Source organism: Anomaloglossus baeobatrachus, chromosome 3, assembly GCF_048569485.1.
Source record: "Anomaloglossus baeobatrachus isolate aAnoBae1 chromosome 3, aAnoBae1.hap1, whole genome shotgun sequence".
In the NCBI taxonomy this organism is placed as follows: Eukaryota; Metazoa; Chordata; class Amphibia; order Anura; family Aromobatidae; genus Anomaloglossus; species Anomaloglossus baeobatrachus.
The window spans coordinates 46,616,164-46,640,248 of record NC_134355.1 but is presented as its reverse complement, the minus strand read 5'-3'; the positions used below and the strand labels follow the sequence as shown (position 1 = coordinate 46,640,248).

General features: G+C 49.4%; 1 protein-coding gene across 2 annotated transcripts in view; it reads left to right on the top strand.

Moving 5' to 3' along the window:
• Window positions 1-24,085, top strand: part of UBR2 (ubiquitin protein ligase E3 component n-recognin 2) — a 394,151-nt gene that overhangs the window by 97,619 nt on the left and 272,447 nt on the right. For both annotated transcript variants that reach the window (XM_075339174.1, XM_075339175.1), the window contains exons 12-15: window positions 6,962-7,125; window positions 8,391-8,490; window positions 17,629-17,757; window positions 22,712-22,895. In XM_075339174.1, coding sequence (XP_075195289.1) covers window positions 6,962-7,125; window positions 8,391-8,490; window positions 17,629-17,757; window positions 22,712-22,895 — 577 coding nt within the window. The remainder of the gene's footprint in view (window positions 1-6,961; window positions 7,126-8,390; window positions 8,491-17,628; window positions 17,758-22,711; window positions 22,896-24,085) is intronic.

Genomic DNA, 24,085 nt, shown 5'->3' with positions numbered 1-24,085 from the left:
CACATAAACAACAGGAACATTGCTAGAATGCAGCCCAGGAGCTGCAGAGGGGGGAATCTTTTAGGTTTAGTGCAAAATTTCTGATGACAGGTTCCCTTTAATCCAGGAAGATAAAGAAGACTTCTCTGATATATTAGATATATTCATATTTTCCTGTGTACTATGGATTCATAAAATTCAAAATAAAATGACAGTCCCATATGTTAAGTGTATACTTTTTTTTTCTTTTGTCGCTCCATTGGGAGACCCAGACAATTGGGTGTATAGCTTCTGCCTCCGGAGGCCACACAAAGTATTACACTTTAAAAAGTGTAACCCCTCCCCTCTGCCTATACACCCTCCCGTGGATCACGGGCTCCTCAGTTTTATGCTGTGTGTGGAAGGAGGCACACATCCACTCATGCATTCTCAACTTAGTTATGTCGGTTGGAAGAAAAGGGGGCCCCCGGCATGTTCCCTTCTCACCCCACTACGTCGGCGGTGTTGTTAAGGTTGAAGTACCCATTGCGGGTACAGAGGCTGGAGCCACATGCCGTCTCCTTCACCATCCCTTAAGCGGCTCTGGGAGAAGTGGGATCCTAAGCGGTCATCCATTTACTGGGACCGTGCTCCATCCGCAGCCCCTGTGGGAACCTGCCGGACCGGAGCCTCTTCAACCTCAGGGACTGGGCCCTGCAACTCAAAGGTACTCTGTGTCGCCATAGGGGACTGTGCAGGGAGCGCACCTTCTTCCCGGAAGCCGCGGCGGCTGCTGAATTCAGGAGGCCGGTGGACTTCCGCGCCGACCGTGCCTGCTTGTCGGGCGCGGTCTCAAATTTAGTCCCTGGCTTCATCGCGGCCTAGTCGCAAAAATCCCGCCCCCGGGCCTGCCTGTCAGGGGTAAGGGCGGGATTACCGACCTGACGTCAGATGTGAGGGCTGGAGCATCCTGCATGTTTCCTCCCCCCTCACTGATCACTGTGGGGACCCCAGATTCCCGCACTTTGCTGGCGCCGCCCACGGCTCCACTCCTCCCCTGAGAGCTCCGGCAGCCATTTTTTGGCATTCTACCGGTGGAGGATTCTCAGTGAACAGCTCTGCAGCTCCGGGGGATCCAAGGCAGGGAATCTGAAGGACACACTCCGCTCGTTAGCGGTCGGTAAGCCACACCGGTCACCCGGTGCTGGTCCCCCTAGGGTGCCGGATTAGATACGTATATATCTATATCTATCTGTTCGGTGGGCTGTATACCCCTTTCCCATATACCCTCAGTGATCACTCTCCTAGGAGACAACAGCATGTCGTCCACAAGGAGCAAAGCTGCTAAGGCACAGGGTTTTTTTTGCGGCCTGTACCTCTTGTGGGGCTATGTTACCTGCGGGTTCCACCTACCCTCACTGTGAGCAATGCTCGACCCCTGTTTCGCTTGCTCAGCCGGAGCCTCGGACACTGGTGGGCCCCTCGGCTCGTGTAGACCCCCCTGCTCCCCCCGACCAGGCTGCAGGGACAGAGTTCGCCTCTTTTGCTGAGAAACTCTCTGAGTCACTTTCTCAATCCATTGCACAGTCTATGGACAAATGGTCTTCTAAGCTGCTAGAGGCTTTGCAGTCCAGACCGGACCCTTCACAGGCCCCGGCCCCTGTTGGCTCGTCGCCTCCAGGCCCCTCTCGGTCCGCGCCACAGCGCGCTCATAGGTTGGCCCCTCGGTCTCAGGCGGAAGACTCCTGCCCGGACCGTAGTCCTAGACCGGCCAAGCGGCCTCGCTGGGACTCTTCCCCGACTTCCTCTCGCTGCTCGGGATCCCAGCTTGAGGACTCTCTGGAGGACGAGGCGGATGTCGCAGCTCAGGGCTCTGACCCTGACGTCGCCCTTAACCTTGATACACCTGAGGAGGACGCCTTAGTAAATGATCTTATCTCGTCCATCAACCAGGTGTTAGATCTCTCTCCCCCGCCTCCTCCTGTAGAGGAGTCGGCGTCTCAGCAGGAGAAACACCAGTTTCGGTTCCCCAAACATACACGCAATACGTTTTTTGATCACTCTAACTTCAGGGACGCTGTCCAGAAGCCCAGAGCGGTCCCGAACAAGCGCTTTACTAAGCTCCTCACTGACACGCGTTACCCCTTCCCATCTGAAGTCGTTAAGGGTTGGGCTCACTGTCCCAAGGTGGATCCTCCAGTCTCAAGATTGACGGCTAGATCCGTGGTGTCGGTTGCAGATGACTCATCGCTAAAAGATGCCACTGACAGACAGATTGAGCTCCTGGTGAAGTCCATCTATGAGGCCATGGGCGCGTCTTTTGCCCCGGCCTTTGCAGCCGTGTGGGCACTCCAAGCTATCTCGGCTTGTCTGACTGAGATTAATGCTGTCACATGTAATTCTGCTCCGCAAGTTGCGTCTTTGACCTCTCAGGCGTCAGCCTTTTCATCCTACGCCATGAACGCCGTCCTGGACTTTGCTAGCCGTACAGCTGTAGCATCTGCTAACTCTGTGGCAGTCCGCAGGGCCATGTGGCTGCGCGAATGGAAGGCAGATTCGGCTTCCAAGAGGTTCTTAACCGGTTTGCCGTTTTCTGGCGACCGTTTGTTTGGCGAACGATTGGATGAGATTATTAAGGAATCCAAAGGAAAGGATTCCTCCTTACCCCAGGCCAAACCTAAGAGACCTCAACAGAGAAAGGTTCAATCGAGATTTCGGTCCTTTCGTCCCTCCGCCAAGTCCCAATCCTCTTCGTCCAACAGGCCGAAGAAAGGCCAGAGGAACTCCTATGCTTGGCGATCCAAGTCTCGCCCACAAAAGGCCGCAGGAGGCACTGCCTCCAAGACGGCTTCCTCATGACTCTCGGCCTCCCCTGACCGCATCCTCGGTCGGTGGCAGGCTCTCCCGCTTTGGCGACGCCTGGTGGCCACATGTTCAAGACCGATGGGTGAGAGACATTCTGTCTCATGGTTACAGGATAGAGTTCAGCTCTCGTCCTGCGGCTCGCTTCTTCAGAACCTCTCCGCCCCCCGCTCAGGCCGACGCACTTTTTCAGGCAGTAGCCGCTCTAAAGATGGAAGGAGTTGTGATCCCCGTTCCCCTTCAGGAACGTGGTCGCGGATTTTACTCCAACTTGTTCGTGGTGCCAAAAAAGGACGGGTCATTCCGTCCCGTTCTGGACCTCAAGCTGCTCAACAGACATGTGAGAACCAGACGGTTCCGGATGGAATCTCTCCGCTCGGTCATCGCCTCAATGTCACAAGGAGACTTCCTAGCATCGATCGACATCAAGGATGCTTATCTCCATGTACCGATCGCACCCGAGCATCAACGTTTCCTGCGTTTCGCCATCGGGGACGAACACCTCCAGTTCGTGGCATTGCCTTTCGGCTTGGCGACAGCACCACGGGTTTTCACCAAAGTCATGGCGTCCGTGGTGGCGGTCCTGCATTCTCAGGGCCACTAGGTGATTCCCTACTTGGACGATCTCCTAGTCAGGGCCCCGACTCGGGTGGCGTGTCAACAAAGTCTATCTGTCGCTCTGGCGACTCTCCAGCGGTTCGGGTGGATCATCAACTTCCCGAAATCCAAGTTGACACCGACCCAATCACTGACGTACCTTGGGATGGAGTTTCATACCCAGCAAGCGTTAGTCAAGCTTCCGAGAGACAAACAGCTTTCTCTGCAGGCAGGGGTGCAATCCCTTCTTCGGAGTCAGTCACACCCCTTAAGGCGCCTCATGCACTTCCTGGGGAAGATGGTGGCAGCTATAGAGGCAGTCCCGTTCGCGCAATTCCATCTTCGGCCACTCCAATGGGACATTCTCCGCAAATGGGACAGGAGTTCGGCTTCCCTCGACAGGAACATCTCTCTTTCCCTTGCAACTAAGACGTCACTTCAGGCCGCTGGGGAACGCCGGACGTCGATCTCATGGCGTCAAGGCACAACAACAAAGTCCCGGCATTCATGGCACGGTCTCAGGATCACAGAGCTCTGGCGGCGGACGCGTTAGTTCAGGATTGGTCGCAGTTTTGACTGCCTTATGTGTTTCCTCCTCTGGCGATGCTGCCCAGAGTGTTACGCAAGATCAGGTCCGACTGCCGTCGCGCCATTCTCGTCGCTCCAGACTGGCCGAGGCGGTCGTGGTACCCGGATCTGTGGAATCTCACGGTGGGTCAACCGTGGGCGCTTCCAGACCGCCCAGACTTGCTGTCACAAGGCCCGTTTTTCCATCTGAATTCTGTGGCCCTCAACCAGACTGTGTGGCCATTGAGTCCTGGCTCCTAGCGTCTTCAGGGTTCTCTCAGGATGTCATTGCCACCATGAGACAGGCCAGGAAGCCTACGTCCGCCAAGATCTATTATAGGTCTTGGCAAATCTTCCTATCCTGGTGCGCTAATAACGGTTTTACTCCATGGCCGTTTGCCTTACCCACTTTTCTTTCATTCCTTCAATCTGGAATGGACAAGGGTTTGTCACTTGGCTCTCTCAAGGGCCAAGTATCGGCGCTCTCCGTCTTTTTTCAAAAGCGCCTAGCCAGGCTTCCGCAGGTCCGCACATTCCTGCAGGGAGTTTGCCACATAGTCCCACCTTACAAGCGTCCGCTGGAACCCTGGGATCTTAACAGGGTGCTAACGGCTCTTCAGAAACCACCTTTCGAGCCGCTGCTGGATGTCTCTCTATCACGTCTTTCGCAGAAGGTGGCCTTCCTAGTGGCAGTCACATCACTTCGGAGAGTGTCTGAGCTAGCAGCGCTGTCATGCAAAGCCCCCTTCCTGGTGTTTCACCAGGATAAGGTGGTTCTGCGTCCGGTCCCGGAATTTCTCCCTAAGGTGGTATCCCCTTTTCATCTCAATCAGGATATCTCCTTGCCTTCATTTTGCCCTAATCCAATTCACCAGTGTGAAAAGGATTTGCACTCTTTGGATCTTGTGAGAGCACTCCGGCTCTACGTGTCTCGCACGGCGCCCCTGCGTCGTTCAGATGCGCTCTTTGTCCTTGTCGCTGGCCAGTGTAAGGGCTCGCAGGCTTCCAAGTCAACCTTGGCTCGGTGGATCAAGGAACCGATTCTCGAAGCCTACCGTTCTTCTGGGCTTCCGCTTCCTTCAGGGCTGAAAGCCCATTCTACCAGAGCCGTGGGTGCGTCCTGGGCATTGCGGCACCGGGCTACGTCTCAGCAGGTGTGTCAGGCAGCTACGTGGTCTAGTCTGCACACTTTCACGAAACACTATCAAGTGCATACCTATGCTTCGGCAGACGCCAGTCTAGGTAGGAGAGTCCTTCAGGCGGCGGTTGCCCACCTGTAAGAGGGGGCCGTTTTTTCGGCTCTTTTTATTGAGGTATTCTTTTACCCACCCAGGGACTGCTCTTGGATGTCCCAATTGTCTGGGTCTCCCAATGGAACGACAAAGAAGAAGGGAATTTTGTTTACTTACCGTAAATTCCTTTTCTTCTAGCTCCTATTGGGAGACCCAGCACCCGCCCCTGTACCCTTCGGGCTGGTTGTTTTTTTGTGTACACATGTTGTTCATGTTGAATTGTTCTTTTGGTTCATGGTTTGCAGTTCTCCGAACATCCTTTGCATTGCATTTACCCTAGACCAATTTATACGTTTTCTCCTTCCTGCTTTTGCACCAAAACTGAGGAGCCCGTGATCCACGGGAGGGTGTATAGGCAGAGGGGAGGGGTTACACTTTTTAAAGTGTAATACTTTGTGTGGCCTCCGGAGGCAGAAGCTATACACCCAATTGTCTGGGTCTCCCAATAGGAGCTAGAAGAAAAGGAATTTACGGTAAGTAAACAAAATTCCCTTCTTTTTTCTTTTTCTTCAAATTCCTCATTTTATGTTTTATCACCCTTATTATTATGGTGTTACAAATCTACAAACCAATAGATCATTATTAGAGATGAACAAATTAATTTGTAACAAATCAAATTTGTTACAATTGTTTTTTCTTGTGATTTGCATACATTTTGGTAAAATGGCATCTAATCAGCCAGTATTTTGCTGGACTGTAAAATCTTAAGTAAAACAAAAAAAAAGTCTTCATCTTCTTGGCCCTCAGTACCACTCCCGCCAGTCCTCTCGGTACCACTCCCGCCAGTCCTCTCGGTACCACTTTCGCCAGTCCTCTCGGTACCACTTTCGCCAGTCCTCTCGGTAGCACTCCCGCCAGTCCTCTCGGTAGCACTCCCGCCAGTCCTCTCGGTAGCATTCCCACCAGTCCTCTCGGTAGCACTCCCGCCAGTCCTCTCGGTAGCACTCCCGCCAGTCCTCTCGGTAGCACTCCCGCCAGTCCTCTCGGTAGCACTCCCGCCAGTCCTCTCGGTAGCACTCCCGCCAGTCCTCTCGGTAGCACTCCCGCCAGTCCTCTCGGTAGCACTCCCGCCAGTCCTCTCGGTAGCACTCCCGCCAGTCCTCTCGGTAGCACTCCCGCCAGTCCTCTAATCAGATAATCTGTCTTTTATTATCTTCTGTGCTCTGGTTTCCTGCGCTGTTATTTTTCACTACGCTCCACACCAGGGGCGTGACACACTGGAGAAATAAAAGAGATAAGACCGATTAGCTGACCAGAGGACCAGAGGTGGTGAGAGAGGTACTGAGAGAGTCAAGGAGAGGCGAGTGCAACATTTTTTATTTTTTTTAAATCCGTTCTCGATGTGAACCTAATTTCACACACAATTTCACACACATCCAATTTTGGAAGATACATGTATCTTAGTTGGTTTGTTAAAACCCTGTGTCTGTGTGGGTTTTCTCTGTGTTCTCCAGCTTTTTCCACACATTCTCAAAACATACTTATTGGTTACCTTCTTCCTATGGAAGGTGCCCTGATGTGTAGCCATAATAAGCGCATTACATTGGGAGCGCCATCAGGGACGCGGACTGCTGTAAAGGACGACCATCTCCGCATGATGCTGTTAAATATTTTGGTGAAATTGACATCTTTGACCATTATTGATAATTCCACCCTTGAAAATGGACTGTTTCTTCCCGGCTCAGGCTCGGATGTTGATCACAGAAGAGAACCTGATGACTACAATAATAAAGACGTTCATGGATCATTTAAGGCACCGGGACATCCAGGGTAGATTTCAGTTTGAGAGATACACAGCAGTGCAAGCTTTCAAGTTCCGGAGAGTTCAAAGCCTGATTCTGGATCTGAAGTAAGTTCCTTGCAAAAATTGCTGGTTTTTTTTTGTTTTCGTTTTTTTTTACCCCACAAATATACTTTTCAATTTAATACAATTTACCCCTTAAATTGGATCTTCGGTTGTTGTTTTATGTGGAGAGACAATTCATTAAATTAATCATTCATTAATTAATCTATCACCAGACTTCACAAATACAAATTGTATACATCATTAAATAGCTTTCTTAGACCTGACGGGGCTGGTGTACTTACTGTGAAAAAAACATGTCAGAATCCATGTATAATCTGTATATTAAAGTTTGCATTGTTTTTATTTATTTTTTTACTTCTAAAAGTTGAGGATGCTCAATTGTATTCAGTTTCCACTCGGCCTGACCGACAGCTGCAGCTTGTACAGAGCAGCGGTGTCAGCAGCAGGGAGGAGGGACACTGAGGAGCTGTCAGTCAGGCTAGGTGAGTCTTCAAAGCCGGAGAGGATTTTTTGGTCCTGAGGAAGAGGTTCTATACCTCGAAACGCATAGACCTATGGAATAAAATACTTAAATCAACAATTTTTCATATGTATTGGTGACAGTGCGGCGTTAACCCCTTCTCCTCTCCATCTTTGAAGACATCCATGTGGGGCTGCGGCAGCCACCATTATTTGTGTGCTATCTCTGGCGGTTGTGACCCTCACAACAACATAAGGTGAGTGAATATCCCTACACACGGCCCTTTTATATATCTGGTAAGACCCTATCTGCGCTTTCTTTTCCCTAGTTTTATCAGTCAGGCTAGGTGGGCAGAGATTGCATTAATCTTTCATAACCGCTTATACATCCATTCTGACATGGATTTTCACAGTAAGTGCACCTGTCTCATCAGGTCTATTTTTTTTATTTATACTATACGCATATGTATGTGTGCATATGTATATGTATGTATAGAATACAATAGAGATAGAGATAGATATATATATATAGATATAGATAGATATAGATAGATAGATATAGATAGATAGATATAGATAGATAGATATATATAATATATATATATATATATATATATATATATATATATATATATATATATATATATATATATATATATATATATATATATATATATATATATATATATATATATATATATATATATATATATATATATATATATATTTGTGAAAACTGGTGACTGTTCCAGCTCAAAACATTAGGGCAAATTTACTAAACCTGTCTGGTATTTGGGTAGTGCAGTTACAGACTAAAACCATTCATTCTTTTTTGTTTTCTGCTATAGGTATCTTCTCATCAGTAAGCCGCCCGAGTGGACTCCTGCCTTGCGCACAAAGTTTCTTGAAGGTTTTTTTGCCTTCCTAGAATTATTGAAGTGCATGCAGGTAAGCATCAGGACGTCACTTTATTTCATATTTAACAGCCAATATAAAATATTTTTTGTATATGTGTATAGTGGCGACACTGATTGTAGAGAAGTATGTGCTAATATGCCGGAAAAAGCCATATGGAAGGCTCTTTCTGTAGATGGATACTGGATTAATAAAGAGCGTTGTCCACTACGTTTACATTGATGGCAATAGCCTTGGGATAGATCAGCAATCTCAGATCGGCCGAGGTCCGGCACCCTACACCCCCACCGATCAGCTGTTCTCTGTGCTGGCGGCTGAAAATGCTCAGTTCCGGAGCTGCCCTGTCTTCCTATAGAGGTCTCTGTCTGGTACTTTGACATCCTATTGATTTGAATAGAAGATGGATGTAATGTGTAGTACTCGGACGCTATCAAAAGACTGGGTAGCTGTGAATTTCTGGCTTTCGCCGCCAGCACCGTGAACAGCTGATCGGCAGGGGTGCCGGGTGTCGGATCCCGGCCATCAGACATTGATGACCTATCCTAGGTTGTCAATGTAAAAGTAGTGGACAACCTCTAACTGTAGGGGGGAGGAAATGACTCTACAGAAAGACTTTACCTGCAGATTTGCAGCCAGCACAAGGATACTGTTGATATATACTGTAAACCATGAGCTGAGGCTGAGAACTTGAAGGGCACGTGCCGCCTATCAGCACTCACCAGGACGCAGCGGGTCCTGTCCTGTGGGGCCGCGAGTTTCGTGCCCACGATCAGGGATCGGGGCGCTGCAGTCACTCGCTGAACGCTTGGAACTCTGCAGCAAAGAATTGACATGCTTGCGCTCAAGTAGCCGCACCGCAGGTCAGTTTTCGCTGCGGGCTGCACACGCACATTGGGCATGGGATTTCTAGAAATCCATCCACTGTGCTTGCATTGTACATACTAGCAGCGTTTTGGATGCAGCGAAAACACGCTGCATCCAAAACACTGCTAACACTGATCGTGGCCACGTACCGTAGCTCAGCTCCTTTTCTGTTGAATAGGAGCTTGGATGCATTTTCAGCAATGGGTACTGCTAAATAGAGCTGTACTGTTCTGACTCCGTTCACTGTTTACATCCATTAGGCACCATAACCGAAAACAGCAAATTGATCGAGGTGCCAGATGTCGTACTTATCCTAAGAATCGACGATCATTCTGATAAGCCTGATCTATGTAGGGCGCTGGATGATGATCATTCTGATGAGCCTGATCTATGTAGGGCGCTGGATGATGATCATTCTGATAAGCCTGATCTATGTAGGGCGCTGGATGATGATCATTCTGATAAGCCTGATTTATGTAGGGCGCTGGATGATGATCATTCTGATAAGCCTGATTTATGTAGGGCGCTGGATGATGATCATTCTGATGAGCCTGATCTATGTAGGGCGCTGGATGATGATCATTCTGATGAGCCTGATCTATGTAGGGAACTGGATGATGATCATTCTGATAAGCCTGATCTATGTAGGGTGCTGGCTGATGATCATTCTGATAAGCCTGATCTATGTAGGGCGCTGGATGATGATCATTCTGATAAGCCTGATCTATGTAGGGCGCTGGATGATGATCATTCTGATAAGCCTGATTTATGTAGGGCGCTGGATGATGATCATTCTGATAAGCCTGATCTATGTAGGGCGCTGGATGATGATCATTCTGATAAGCCTGATCTATGTAGGGCGCTGGATGATGATCATTCTGATAAGCCTGATTTATGTAGGGTGCTGGATGATGATCATTCTGATAAGCCTGATCTATGTAGGGCGCTGGATGATGATCATTCTGATAAGCCTGATCTATGTAGGGCGCTGGATGATGATCATTCTGATGAGCCTGATCTATGTAGGGCGCTGGATGATGATCATTCTGATAAGCCTGATCTATGTAGGGCGCTGGATGATGATCATTCTGATGAGCCATGATCTATGTAGGGCGCTGGATGATGATCATTCTGATAAGCTTTATCTATGTAGGGCGCTGGATGATGATCATTCTGATAAGGCTGATCTATGTAGGGCACTGGATGATGTCGATCGGGCATGTCTGATCTGCCAATTGCATTGTTCTTCCAGAGATAAGCCAATAATAAAAACTTCCAATATGAAAATCTTCCTCTTTATATTGGTTGTTTAAGATTTGTCCTGTGTGGATCGGAGTCAGACCACAAGAAGCAAATTGTTTATGTTGCTTTGAATATTAGTTGATTTTCCGGCTGCGTCCCATACGCTCTAGTAAAGTTTGTTTGATTGAGAATCACAAAATTTAATGTGGATTAGCGGTACTGAACTGATTTAGATTTGCTTTATTGGTTCTGAGTTGCTTTATTGGGTCAGAACCGAACCCCAAAAGTAGACCTGTTACTTGTTCACAAGCTTGAACTAGTTTTGTTAAAATTTATTATTTCTTTGTCGCTCCATTGGGAGACCCAGACAATTGGGTGTATAGCTTATGCCTCCGGAGGTCACACAAAGCATTACACTTAAAAGTGTAAACCCCTCCCCTCTGCCTATACACCCCCCCGTGCATCACGGGCTCCTCAGTTTTATTGCTTTGTGGAAGGAGGCACACATCCACGCAAGCTCCACATTTTAGTCAGCAGCAGCTGCTGACTATATCGGATGGAAGAAAAGTGGGCCCATACAGGGTCCCCAGCATGCTCCCTTCTCACCCCACTCGGGTCGGCGGTGCTGTTAAGGTTGAGGTACCCATTGTGGGTACATAGGCAGGAGCCACATGCTGTTTTCCTTCCCCATCCCTTAGGGGCTCTGGGTGAAGTGGGATCCTGACCGGTCACCAGGCGCTGTGACCGCGCTCCCTCCGCAGCCCCTGGGGGAATCTGCTGGACAGGAGCCGGGTATCATCAGGGACAAGGCCCTGCGACTCTGAGGTACTCTGTGTCCCCTTGGGGACGGCGCATAGTGCGCCTGGGTAATAGACACTGCAGCAGCTGCTGGGTGTGTTAGTGCGCCGGGACTACCGCGCTGGCCGCGCTTGTTTGCCGGCCGCGCTTATAACTTTAGTCCCCGGCTTTTGCGGCCTAGTGCCGCATATTCCCGCCCCCGGGCCTGCCAGTCAGGGGTAAGGGAGGGACACTGCACTGGACGTCAGCGCTGAGGGCAGGAGCATACTTTGTATCCTCCTCCCCCCTCACTGAGCACCGTGGGGCACCAGATTCCCGCACTTTTACAGGCACGCCCACGGCCCCCTCCTCCTCTCTGAACGCCGGCAGCCATTGCTACAAGACGCTGGAGAACTTCAGAGGGGAGACATCTGAGCTCCACAGCTCTGGCAGGCCCAGGCAGGGATCTGGTGGTCACACAACCGCTGGGAGCGGTCGGTAAGCCGCACCTGTTACTAGGTGCTGGTCCCCCTGGGTGCCGAATTGTATATTTATATGCTTATAGTGTATACATTTACTCTGTACGGCCTCACTGTTAGCGTTTGGCTATATACCCTCACTGATTATTCTAAGAGGAGAAACAGCATGTCGTCTGCAAAAAGCAAGGGTACCAAAGCACAGGCTTACTTTGCAACCTGTACCTCATGTGCGGCAATGCTTCCTGCAGGTTCCACCTACCCTCATTGTGTGCAATGCTCGGCCCCTGTGACACTCACTCAGCCGGAGTCTCAGCCACTGGTGGGACCCCCGGCCCAGGTGGAACCTCCGGCCCCCACTGTCCAGGTGACAGGGACAGAGTTTGCAGTATTTGCTGACAAACTTTCTGAGTCTATGGATAGATGGTCTGCTAAGATACTGGAAGCTTTGCAGTCCAGACCTGTAACACAGGCCCCGGGCACGGTTGATTCATTGCCCCCATGCCCCCCTCGGTCGGAGCAGCAAAGAGCTCCTGGGTCAACTCATAGGTCCCACGGGGAGGACTCCGACACGGACCGCAGTCCCAGACCGACGAAGCGGGCTCGCTGGGAGCGTCCCTCGACTTCATCACACTGTTCAGGGTCTCAGCATGAGGACTCTCTGGAGGATGAAGCAGATGCGGCAGATCAGGACTCTGATCCTGACGCCGCGCTCAACCTTGATACGCCTGAAGGGGACGCCATAGTAAACGACCTTATAGCGTCAATCAATCAGGTGTTAGATCTTTCTCCTCCACCCCTTCCGATTGAGGAGTCAGCTTCTCAGCAGGAGAAATTTCATTTTAGGTTTCCCAAACGTACACGGAGTGCGTTTCTTGATCACTCCGACTTCAAAGACGCAGTCCAGAAGCACCGAGCTTTTCCGGATAAGCGCTTTACTAAGCGACTTCATGACACACGTTATCCCTTCCCCCCTGACGTAGTCAAGGGTTGGGCCCAGTGTCCCAAGGTGGATCCTCCAGTCTCTAGACTGGCGGCCAGATCCATAGTTGCAGTGGCAGATGGTGCATCACTCAAGGATGCCACTGACAGGCAGATAGAGCTCCTGATGAAATCCATCTATGAGGCTATCGGCGCGTCCTTTGCTCCGGCATTTGCTGCCGTATGGGCACTACAAGCTATCTCAGCTTGTCAGTCTGAGATTAATGCACTCACACGAGCCGCGACTCCGCAGGTTGTGTCATTAACCTCTCAGGCGTCGGCGTTTGCGTCCTACGCCATGAATGCGGTACTAGACTCTGCGAGCCGTACAACGGTGGCATCCGCCAATTCAGTGGCAGTCCGCAGGGCCATGTGGCTACGTGAATGGAAGGCAGACTCTGCTTCCAAGAAGTTTTTAACCGGTTTTCTGGCGACCGCCTGTTTGGCGAGCAATTGGATGAAATCATTAAACAATCCAAGGGTAAGGACTCGTCCTTACCCCAGTCCAAACCTAACAGACCTCAACAACGGAAGGTACAATCGAGGTTTCGGTCCTTTCGGCCCTCAGGCAGGTCTCAATTCTCCTCGTCCAACAGGCCTCAAAAGGATCAGAGGAACTCTGATTCATGGCGGTCTAAGGCACGTCCTAAAAAGACCGCCGGAGGAACCGCTCCCAAAGCGGCCTCCTCATGACTTGCGGACTCCCCAAACCGCATCCTCGGTCGGTGGCAGGCTCTCCCGCTTTTGCGACGCCTGGTTCCCACATGTCCAAGACCGATGGGTGAGAGGCATTCTGTTTCACGGTTACAGGATAGAGTTCAATTCTCGTCCTCCGATTCGTTTCTTCAGAACATCTCCGCCCCCCGAGCGAGCCGATGCTCTTCTTCAGGCGGTGAACTCTCTGAAGGCAGAAGGAGTAGTTATCCCCGTTCCCCTTCAGCAATGGGGTCACGGTTTTTACTCCAACTTGTTTGTCGTACCAAAAAAGGACGGATCTTTCCGTCCCGTCCTGGACCTCAAACTGCTCAACAAACACGTGAAAACCAGACGATTCCAGATGGAATCTCTCCGCTCCGTCATCGCCTCGATGTCCCAAGGAAACTTCCTAGCCTCAATCGACATCAAGGATGCTTATCTCCACGTGCTGATTGCACCAGAGCATCAGCGCTTCCTGCGTTTCGCCATCGGGGACGAACACCTTCAGTTCGTGGCATTGCCTTTCGGCCTGGCAACAGCCCCACGGGTCTTCACCAAGGTCATGGCAACAGTGGTTGCAGTCCTACACTCTCAGGGACACTCAGTGATCCCTTACTTGGACGATCTTCTTGTCAAGGCCCCCTCTCGGGAGGCATGCCAACACAGCCTGAACATTGCTCTGGAGACACTCCAGAGGTTCGGGTGGATCATCAATTTCCCAAAGTCAAAACTGACACCGACACAATCGCTGACATATCTCGGGATGGAGTTTCACACTCTCCCAGCGATAGTGAAACTTCCGCTGGACAAACAACGATCACTACAGACAGGGGTGCGATCTCTCCTCCGAGCCCAGTCGCACCCCTTGAGACGCCTCATGCACTTCCTAGGGAAGATGGTGGCAGCAATGGAGGCAGTTCCATTTGCACAGTTTCATCTGCGTCCTCTTCAATGGGACATTCTCCGCAAATGGGACAGGAAATCGACGTCCCTCGACAGGAACGTCTCCCTTTCTCGGGCAGCCAAGGCATCCCTTCAGTGGTGGCTTCTTCCCACTTCTTTGTTGAAGGGGAAATCCTTCCTGCCCCCATCCTGGGCTGTGGTCACGACGGACGCGAGTCTGTCAGGGTGGGGAGCGGTCTTCCTCCACCACAGGGCTCAGGGTACCTGGACTCAGCCAGAGTCCTCCCTTCAGATCAATGTTCTGGAGATAAGGGCAGTGTATCTAGCCCTGAAGGCGTTCCAGCCGTGGCTGGAAGGCAGGCAGATTCGAATTCAGTCGGACAACGCCACGGCGGTGGCATACATCAACCACCAAGGCGGCACGCGCAGTCGGCAAGCCTTCCAGGAAGTTCGGCGGATTCTGCTGTGGGTGGAAGCCACAGCCTCCACCATCTCCGCAGTACACATCCCGGGCGTGGAAAACTGGGAAGCGGACTTTCTCAGTCGCCAGGGCATGGACGCAGGGGAATGGTCTCTTCACCCGGACGTGTTTCAAGAGATCTGTTGCCGCTGGGAGAAGCCGGACGTCGACCTAATGGCGTCCCGGCACAACAACAATGTCCCGGCATTCATGGCACGGTCTCAAGATCACAGAGCTCTGGCGGCAGACGCCTTAGTTCAGGATTGGGCGCAGTTTCAACTGCCTTATGTCTTTCCTCCTCTGGCACTGCTGCCCAGAGTGTTACGCAAGATCAGGTCCGACTGCCGCCGCGCCCTCCTCGTCGCCCCAGACTGGCCAAGGAGGTCGTGGTACCCGGATCTGTGGCATCTCACGGTGGGTCAACCGTGGGCACTACCAGACCGACCAGACTTGCTGTCTCAAGGGCCATTTTTCCATCTGAATTCTGCGGCCCTCAACCTGACTGTGTGGCCATTGAGTCCTGGATCCTAGCGTCTTCAGGGTTATCTCAAGAGGTCATTGCCACTATGAGACAGGCCAGGAAACCAACGTCAGCCAAGATCTACCACAGGACGTGGAGGATCTTCTTATCCTGGTGCTCTGATCAGAGTTTTATTCCATTGGCATTTGCCTTGCCCACTTTTCTGTCTTTCCTTCAATCCGGAATGGAAAAGGGGCTGTCTCTCGGCTCTCTTAAGGGACAAGTCTCGGCGCTCTCTGTATTTTTTCAAAAGCGTCTAGCAAGGCTTCCGCAAGTACGCACGTTCCTGCAGGGGGTTTGCCACATAGTCCCCCCTTACAAGCGCCCGCTAGAACCCTGGGATCTGAACAGGGTGCTAATGGCTCTTCAGAAACCACCTTTCGAGCCAATGAGAGATATTTCTCTTTCTCGCCTCTCGCAGAAGGTGGTCTTCCTAGTGGCAGTCACATCACTTCGCAGAGTGTCTGAGCTAGCTGCACTGTCATGCAAAGCTCCCTTCCTGGTTTGTCACCAGGACAAGGTGGTTCTGCGTCCGGTTCCGGAATTTCTCCCGAAGGTGGTATCCCCTTTTCATCTCAATCAGGATATCTCCTTACCTTCTTTTTGTCCTCATCCAGTTCACCAATGTGAAAAGGATTTGCACTTGTTAGATCTTGTGAGAGCACTCCGGCTCTACATTTCTCGTACGGCGCCCCTGCGCCGCTCGGATGCGCTCTTTGTCCTTGTCGCTGGCCAGCGTAAAGGGTCGCAGGCTTCCAAGTCAACCTTGGCTCGGTGGATCAAGGAACCAATTCTTGAAGCCTACCGTTCTTCTGGCCTTCCGGTCCCTTCAGGACTGAAAGCCCATTCTACAAGAGCCGTGGGTGCGTCTTGGGCATTGCGGCACCAGGCTACGGCTCAGCAGGTGTGTCAGGCGGCTACCTGGTCAAGTCTGCACACTTTCACGAAACACTATCAGGTGCATACCTACGCTTCGGCAGATGCCAGCTTAGGTAGGCGAGTCCTCCAGGCGGCGGTTGCCCACCTGTAGGAAGGGGCCGTCTTTCGGCTCTATTACCGGGGTATTCTTTACCCACCCAGGGACTGCTTTTGGACGTCCCAATTGTCTGGGTCTCCCAATGGAGCGACAAAGAAGGGAATTTTGTTTACTTACCGTAAATTCCTTTTCTTCTAGCTCCAATTGGGAGACCCAGCACCCGCCCCAGTTCCCTTCGGGCTGTTGTTCTTTTGTGTACACATGTTGTTCATGTTGAATTGTTCTTTGGTTCATGGTTTAAGTTCTCCGAACATCCTTCGGATTGAATTTACCTTAGACCAATTTATAAGTTTCCTCCTTCCTGCTTTTGCACCAAAACTGAGGAGCCCGTGATGCACGGGGGGGTGTATAGGCAGAGGGGAGGGGTTTACACTTTTAAGTGTAATGCTTTGTGTGACCTCCGGAGGCATAAGCTATACACCCAATTGTCTGGGTCTCCCAATTGGAGCTAGAAGAAAAGGAATTTACGGTAAGTAAACAAAATTCCCTTCTTTTTTCTTATTAGAAAACCAGATCAGATTTAAATGGTAGCTATCATATGTAAAAAGATTTAATATATTTCAGGGGCTGCAAAGCTTTGCTGATCGGGGAAGGGGGGGGTCCAGGTACTGAGACCTCCACCAATCCCTGGAAACAGTTCTATGTACCCCTATATTCATGCATACCCCCGACCAGACCCCTAAACTGTTTAAGTTACCAGACTACTAAATCTAAAAAACAGGGGTTTGATCCTAGAGCTGAATTAATTTAGACCCTTAATTTCTTATATTTTTTTTTTTATTTTAGACCTCTAAAATGATTTTAAACCACAGCACAGACACTGAAATTTAATATAGACCCCCAGACCCATAAAAAATAATTTAGATATGCAGTTCAGATCCCAGACTGGACCCCCAAACTTTTAGACCCCCCCCCCCCCAAGAACAATTTGGCCCCAGATCAGCTCCAACAATAAATTCAAACCCCAGATTAGGGGAAAAAAAAGATAATGGACCTGTATACGCCGCCGCACAATGTTCTGGTCTTCTATGTGTTGGTGTTTTGCGGCATCTCCGCTCCGGTCCTTGGATCTACAGGCAATACATGCATTGGAGAAGACCCTGCCCTTATCCTGTGCCTTTATGACACGTCTGAGGGGTCCAAATGGCTGGGAATAAATTTTAGACCATTGGCCACCAGTCATGAACGACCGTGTAACCTTCATGTGTTTCCGCAGGGAATGGATCCAATAACGCGGCAGGTCGGGCAGCACATCGAGATGGAGCCGGAGTGGGAGGCCGCCTTCACTTTGCAGATGAAACTTACACATATCATATCCATGATGCAAGACTGGTGTTCTACTGACGTAAGTGTTAGGCCTTGTGCCCATGGTGCTTTTTTTTCAGCACAAAAAAAGCTGCTTTTTTCTGTGCTTCTTTTCATGCTTTCATGCTTTTTTTCATGCTTCTTTTCATGCTTTCATGCTTATTTTCTTGCTTCTTTTCATGCTTTTTTTCTTGCTTTTTTTCATGCTTCTTTTCATGCTTCTTTTCATGCTTTTTTCCTGCTTTTTTTCATGCTTTCATGCTTTTTTTCCTGCTTTTTTTCCTGCTTCTTTTCATGCTTTTTTTGTTACTATTGAATGCTTGTTTCAGCTCATTAAAGTTGGATGTGAAAAAAAGGTGTTCTGATGTCATTTCCATGTTCAGCCCATTTTTTTCAATCTCCATTTTGGAATAAAAGTGACAGGAAAATGATGATCTATTAGATCGTTTACCAGCACCGCTATTTACCGGCTCATGCAGGTGAATAGCGGTGCCGGGAATCAGGTGCTCGGAGATCACCGTTGCTATAGCAACCTGCTCATTAGGTTACTATGGCAACAGTGGTAGCGGTGATGTCACCGCTTACCAACCTGCAGTCTCTGCTAACTCATTGAGTGATTAGACAGCACGGGGATTTGAAGCGTTCTTCCTCCCCCGTGCTTTCTGATATAGCAGAGCTAGATCGGTGACAGAAGACCAGGATTGAGGAGGGGTGAGAGGGAGTAAAAAAATGGAGTCCCTAAGTGTGTCTGTGTATTTATTTTTAATAAAGTATTTTTTGTGTGGTGTCTTTTTTTAACCCTTTATTGGAGATTCTTAATATCCGGGTCAAACTTGGCTTCACATTAAGAATCTCGGGCTTAATACCAGCTGGTAAAACAAAGCTGGTATTAACCCCTTATTACCCAGCGTGCCACCTGGCACCATGTCCACTGGAAGAGTTGGATACAGCGCCAAAAGATGGCGCTTCTATGAAAGCACCATTTTCTGGGGCAGCTGCGGACTGCAATACACAGCGGGTGGCCCAGAAAGCTTGGGCCACTCAGCGTTGCGGTTTCAAGTCCCCAGCTGTCTGGTTGTACCTGGCTGGACACAAAAATTGGGCTAAGCCCATGGAATTTTTTTTTTAATTTTTTGGCAAAAAAACTCAAGAAAAAAGGGCTTAACTGGATTTTTCATTGCCAGTGAAGGTAACACCAAGCAGGAGGGGTTAGCAGCCAGTAGCTGTTTAAGTTACCCTAGCAATAGAAAATACAGCGAGAGCCTAAGCATTTTTTTTACTCCTAACCCTTTTGGGTTATGTGTTTGTTTTTTTGTTTTTTTTTAATGAATTAAAAAAAAAATCGACATGGGCTTCGCCATATTTTTGTATGCCAGCCACGTACAGCAGGCAGGTACGGGTGGCCTCACACCCCCAGCTGCCTATTTGTACCCAGCTGGGAACCAAAAATATAGGGAAGTCCTTTTTTTAATTATTTCATGAATTTCATAAAATAATTAAAAAAAAAACGACATGGGCTTCGCCCAATTTATGTGTCCAGCCAGGTACAACTAGGCAGCTGGGGACTGGAATCCGCAGTACAGGGTGGCCTAAGCTTTCTGGGCCCCCGCACTGCGAATTGCAGTCCGCAGCTGCCCCAGAAAATGGCGCATTCATAGGAAGCGCCATCTTCTGGTGCTGTATCCAACTCTTACAGCGGCCCTGGTATCGGGTGGCTCACTGGGTAATAATGGGATTAGGGCCAGCTTTGTATTATCAGCTGGCCCTATGCCTGAAATTCATGGTGTCACGCCAATATTAGACATAGCCGCCATGAATTTCTAGTAAAGATAAAAAAAACACAACACAGAGAAAAATATTTTTTATTAGAAATAAAACACAACACAATTAGTGACTCCATCTTTATTGAACTAAAGAACCCCCCTCCGCCGTAGTCCTGGGTCGAGGGTCCCGCGATGTCCAATCCGGATCCAATATCATCTGATTGAAAGGCAAACTGATCAGATGATTGATGACACATCATCTGATCGGTTTGCCTTCTGATCAGATGATATTGGATTCAGGTCTTTGAACCTGACACAGGTTCAAGGACCTGAAACAGATTTCACATCAGCTGATTGTCTAAAAGTCCCATGGGCTCCAGAACCCGCTGGTAAGCAGCTGATGCTATCACCTGATAGCATCATCGGATCCTTTACGTCCAGGGAAGATCAGCTGATTCATCATCTGCTTGTTAAAAAGCCGGCAGGCTGTTCACTGCTGGACGTAAACAATCAGCTGCTCACCGGCAGGTCCTGGAACCCATCGGACGTTACCCAGGAGACTGCAGAGAGGTGAGTAAGGTGAAGAGTTCATGCCAGCAGCGGATCTCCTACATGAACTGTATTCAACTTGTGACATCCCCGGACCTCCCTGTAGAGTGGTGTTGGTAAAACACTGCAAGAATACTGAATGTCTGGTGCAAGGCACAAGGTGAACACAGTTCATGCAGGAGGATCACCGGGGTTTTTCAGGGTTCACCTTGACGTCAGCGGGAGTTGCCTGCATTTATGTGGCATAGGCTGTGCACCAGGCATTCAGTATTCTTGCGGTGTTTTACCGTGACATCTCTTTGCAGGGAAGTCCGGGGATGTCAGGAGGTGATTCATGCCAGAGAATTACTGGGGGCTTTCCTGGAGTTCCCCCGCTGGGATGAACTATTCACCTTGTGACGTCAGCGGGGGTCCCTGCATTGTTTACTGCCACACTTCCCTGCAGAGAAGTTCGGGATGTCACAAGGTGAATACAATACATGCAGGGGGATTACCGAGCAATGCCCACCCCCCCCCCCCCCAATCCCCGCTGGGATGAACTCTTTACCTTGTGACATCAGCGGGGGTCCCTGCATTGTTTACCGTGACACCTCGCTGTATAAGTTCCAGGATGTCAGGAGGTGAATACAATTCATACAGGGGGATTACTGTGGGATTTCCTGGAGATCCCCCGCTGTGATGAACTCTTTACCTTGTGACGTCAGCGGGGGTCCCTGCAGAGGTGTCGTGGTAAACAATGGGAGATAAGATAACAGCTGCCGACTCTGGCTATGTGGCTTTCTTCTATGAAGGAATCTACATAGCCATAGCTTTCTTTTCTCCCTAAAAACGCCCAAACGCATAAAATATAAAGCAACGTGGGCATTACACATGCGTTTTTTCTTGCTTTTTTCCCCTACTCCATTGAAGTCAATTGGGGAAAAAAGCAGGAAAAAACGCTAAAACAATTGACATGTTGCTTCTTTTTTCAGCAAGAAAAAAAGCAACTGAAAAAGAAGCAACGTGGGCACAGCAAGTCCTGATTCTCATAGACTTTGCTGGGATGCTTTTTCCTTGCTTTTATTGATTAAAAAAAGCAATGAAAAACGCTAGAAAAAACGCTGTAAAAACGCCCTGTGGGCACAAGGCCTAAATCTGAGGACATGGGGAAAGTATCAGTGCCTTAAAACTAGAAGTTGGCTTTGTTCTGAGGGCACGGATGCGAATTGGCCTTGTTTAAAGGCACTAAAGGCTGCTTTACACGCTGCGATATCGGTACCGATATCGCTAGCGTGCGTACCCGCCCGCATCGGTTGCGCGACACGGGCAAATCGCTGCTAGTGGCGCACAACATCGCTCAGTCCCATCGCACTACTTACCTGCCTACCGACGTCGCTGTGACCGGCGAACCGCCTCCTTTCTAAGGGGGTGGTTCGTTCGGCGTCACAGCAACGTCACTAAGTGCCGCCCAATAGAAGCGGAGATGAGCGGGACGTAACATCCCGCCCACCTCTTTCCTTCCTCATTGCCGGCGGCCGTAGGTAAGTTGAGGTTCCTCGTTCCTGCGGTGTCACACATAGCGATGTGTGCTGCTGCAAGAGCGATGAACTACATCATACACGCAGCAGCAGCAATAATCGAGAATAGGGGAGCATGTCACCGATGAGCGATTTTTGAACGCTTTTGCGACGATTCAAAATCGCTCATAGGTGTCACACGCAACGACATCGCTAAAGCAGCCGGATGTGCGTCACAAATTCTGTGACCCCAACGACATCGCTTGAGCGATGTCGCAGCGTCTAAAGCGGCCTTAATACAAGTTGGCTCTGTTTATTGAGTTACAGAGAGAAAATGGGGGCACTGATAATAACAGGTGCAATCAGTGCCCCCAGAACAGAGCCATTTTGCATCAGTGCCTGATAAAACAAGACAGCCTGTTTTAGTGCCTATTAACATCAGTACGTCCATAAAATAGCCAGCTTACATTGATGCCTTCAAATCACATGCAACTCTCCAACTTAGTAGAACCAAGTCTGGTAGTATAGCCAGCTTATAGCAAAAACAGAAGAAGAAATCTGTCAGAAACTTAGGTTTTCCACCACTAAAATGACCCCTCTTTCTTTTATCCTAACCCTTCCTAACGAACACTTTCCTAGTTTACTTCTCCTATCTGCTCCTTAAAGCTGATCTCTAAGAGGTACGTAACTACATTTATTCTTGTTTTAGGTTTGATCCTTCCGGCTGCAGACCAGAATCGGACCAACTGAGCAGGGCACATCACTTGGTGGGGGCTGATAGGAGAGTGAAGTATTATCTGGGTAACTCCCCACCAGTGACGTGCCCTGCTCAGTTGGTCCAATTTCGGTCTGCAGCCAGAAGGATCAAAGCTACAACAGCAATAAAGGTATTTACGTGCCTCTTCGAGATAAGATTACAGGAGCAGAGTAGATAGAAGTATATTAGGAAAGTGTTAGTTAGAAAGAGTTAGGATAAAAGAAAGGGGAACATATTAGTGGAAAACCTATTTAATCTAGAAGCCCCACTGCTTTAGCAGTTATAGGTTTATACATTAGGCCACCTGGTTATGTATAGATGTCAGAACAGGTGTGTATAATTTTATACTATTGCTTTATTGTGTATGCAGTCTTTTCTGGGATTTTTTGCGTTACTATACTAGATGACTGATATTTGGGTGATTTCTAGGAACATGTCCTGATTGAAGCCTACAAGAAGTGTCTGGCTGTGCTTACACATTGCCACAGCGGCTTCACAGACGGAGAACAGCCCATTACACTCACGCTAGCCGGGCATTCAGTGGACACGATACGATACTGCGTGTCTCAGGAAAAAGTCAGCATTCACCTTCCAGTCTCTCGTCTCCTTGCAGGTAAGAATTTCATGTTTTGAAGGATATGTGTTGTAGAAAATGACCAATTGTGGAAATTAAGCTTTAAGGATGGGAACAACCCTTTATCACCTATGCCTAGGCACTGGAATGGCCTCGTCGGGATGGAGCTGCTCCATTCAGATTTTTCGAGGCTGTTGGAAAAAGCCAAGCCCTGTAGTTGACTTAATCCATCAATCCCATAGGGAAAGAATAGGGCAATGGCGTGCGGGGTGGAGCTCTTAAGTGAGCTATGGAGGAGGATCTGGCGGGTGCAAGCAGCGCTGTCCTCTACAGATTGTCCCACCAGAAATTTGCGCTTGCATGAGGCGCAGGTGCAATGGGTAACCAGGGCATAAGCGTGTACGAATTTCTCTTTGTAATTCCGCTCCAGTCATCTTGGCTCTCCATCACAGTGGGGGACCCAGAAATGGCCTTTGCTATGTAAATATATAGAGGCTCCGCTGGCGCGCACTGTAAAAACTGCTTCCAAATGACACACGGGATTCTAACAGATTAGGATAGCGGGCATGTGATACAGGAGAAAACCGGAGTGGTGCTGTAAACCAGGGAAGACCGCGATCAGTGAGAATATCACCGCAATTACACTACATATACATTTACACAGGTTTAGGCAAACGTTTTGTGGGACTGCTTTTTTAAGGGTTTAACAATGTAAGTAAGAAGTAATGCTTATCACTAGGATATGCCATCACTTTATGGTCACTGTCGGTGGGGTCGTAACTCTGGGACCCCCTCCGATAATGACGCAGCAGTTTCTCTGTTGAACTAATTTATTGTTATTACCTTCTATTTCTTTATCGTTCCTTTGGGAGACCCAGACCATGGGTGTTTAGCTTCTGCCTCCGGAGGACACACAAAGTACTACACCTAAAAGTGTAGCTCCTCCCTCTGAGCTTATTCACCCCCTGGTAGCCAGTCCTAGCCAGTTTATTGCTTTGTGTCAGGAGGCATACATCCACACATGCATTCTCATCTGATTTGTTTGACTTTTTGAAAGAGATTGAAGAAAAGCGGGTCCATGTCTGGACTCCCGGCATGTCCCTTCTCACCCCACTGTGTCGGCGGTGTTGTTAAGGTTGATTTACAAGGCTGCAGCCTTACATGCCGCGCTCCTTCACCATCCCTTCTGGGCTCTGGCTTGAAGTGGGAGCCAGCACGGTCTCCATGCC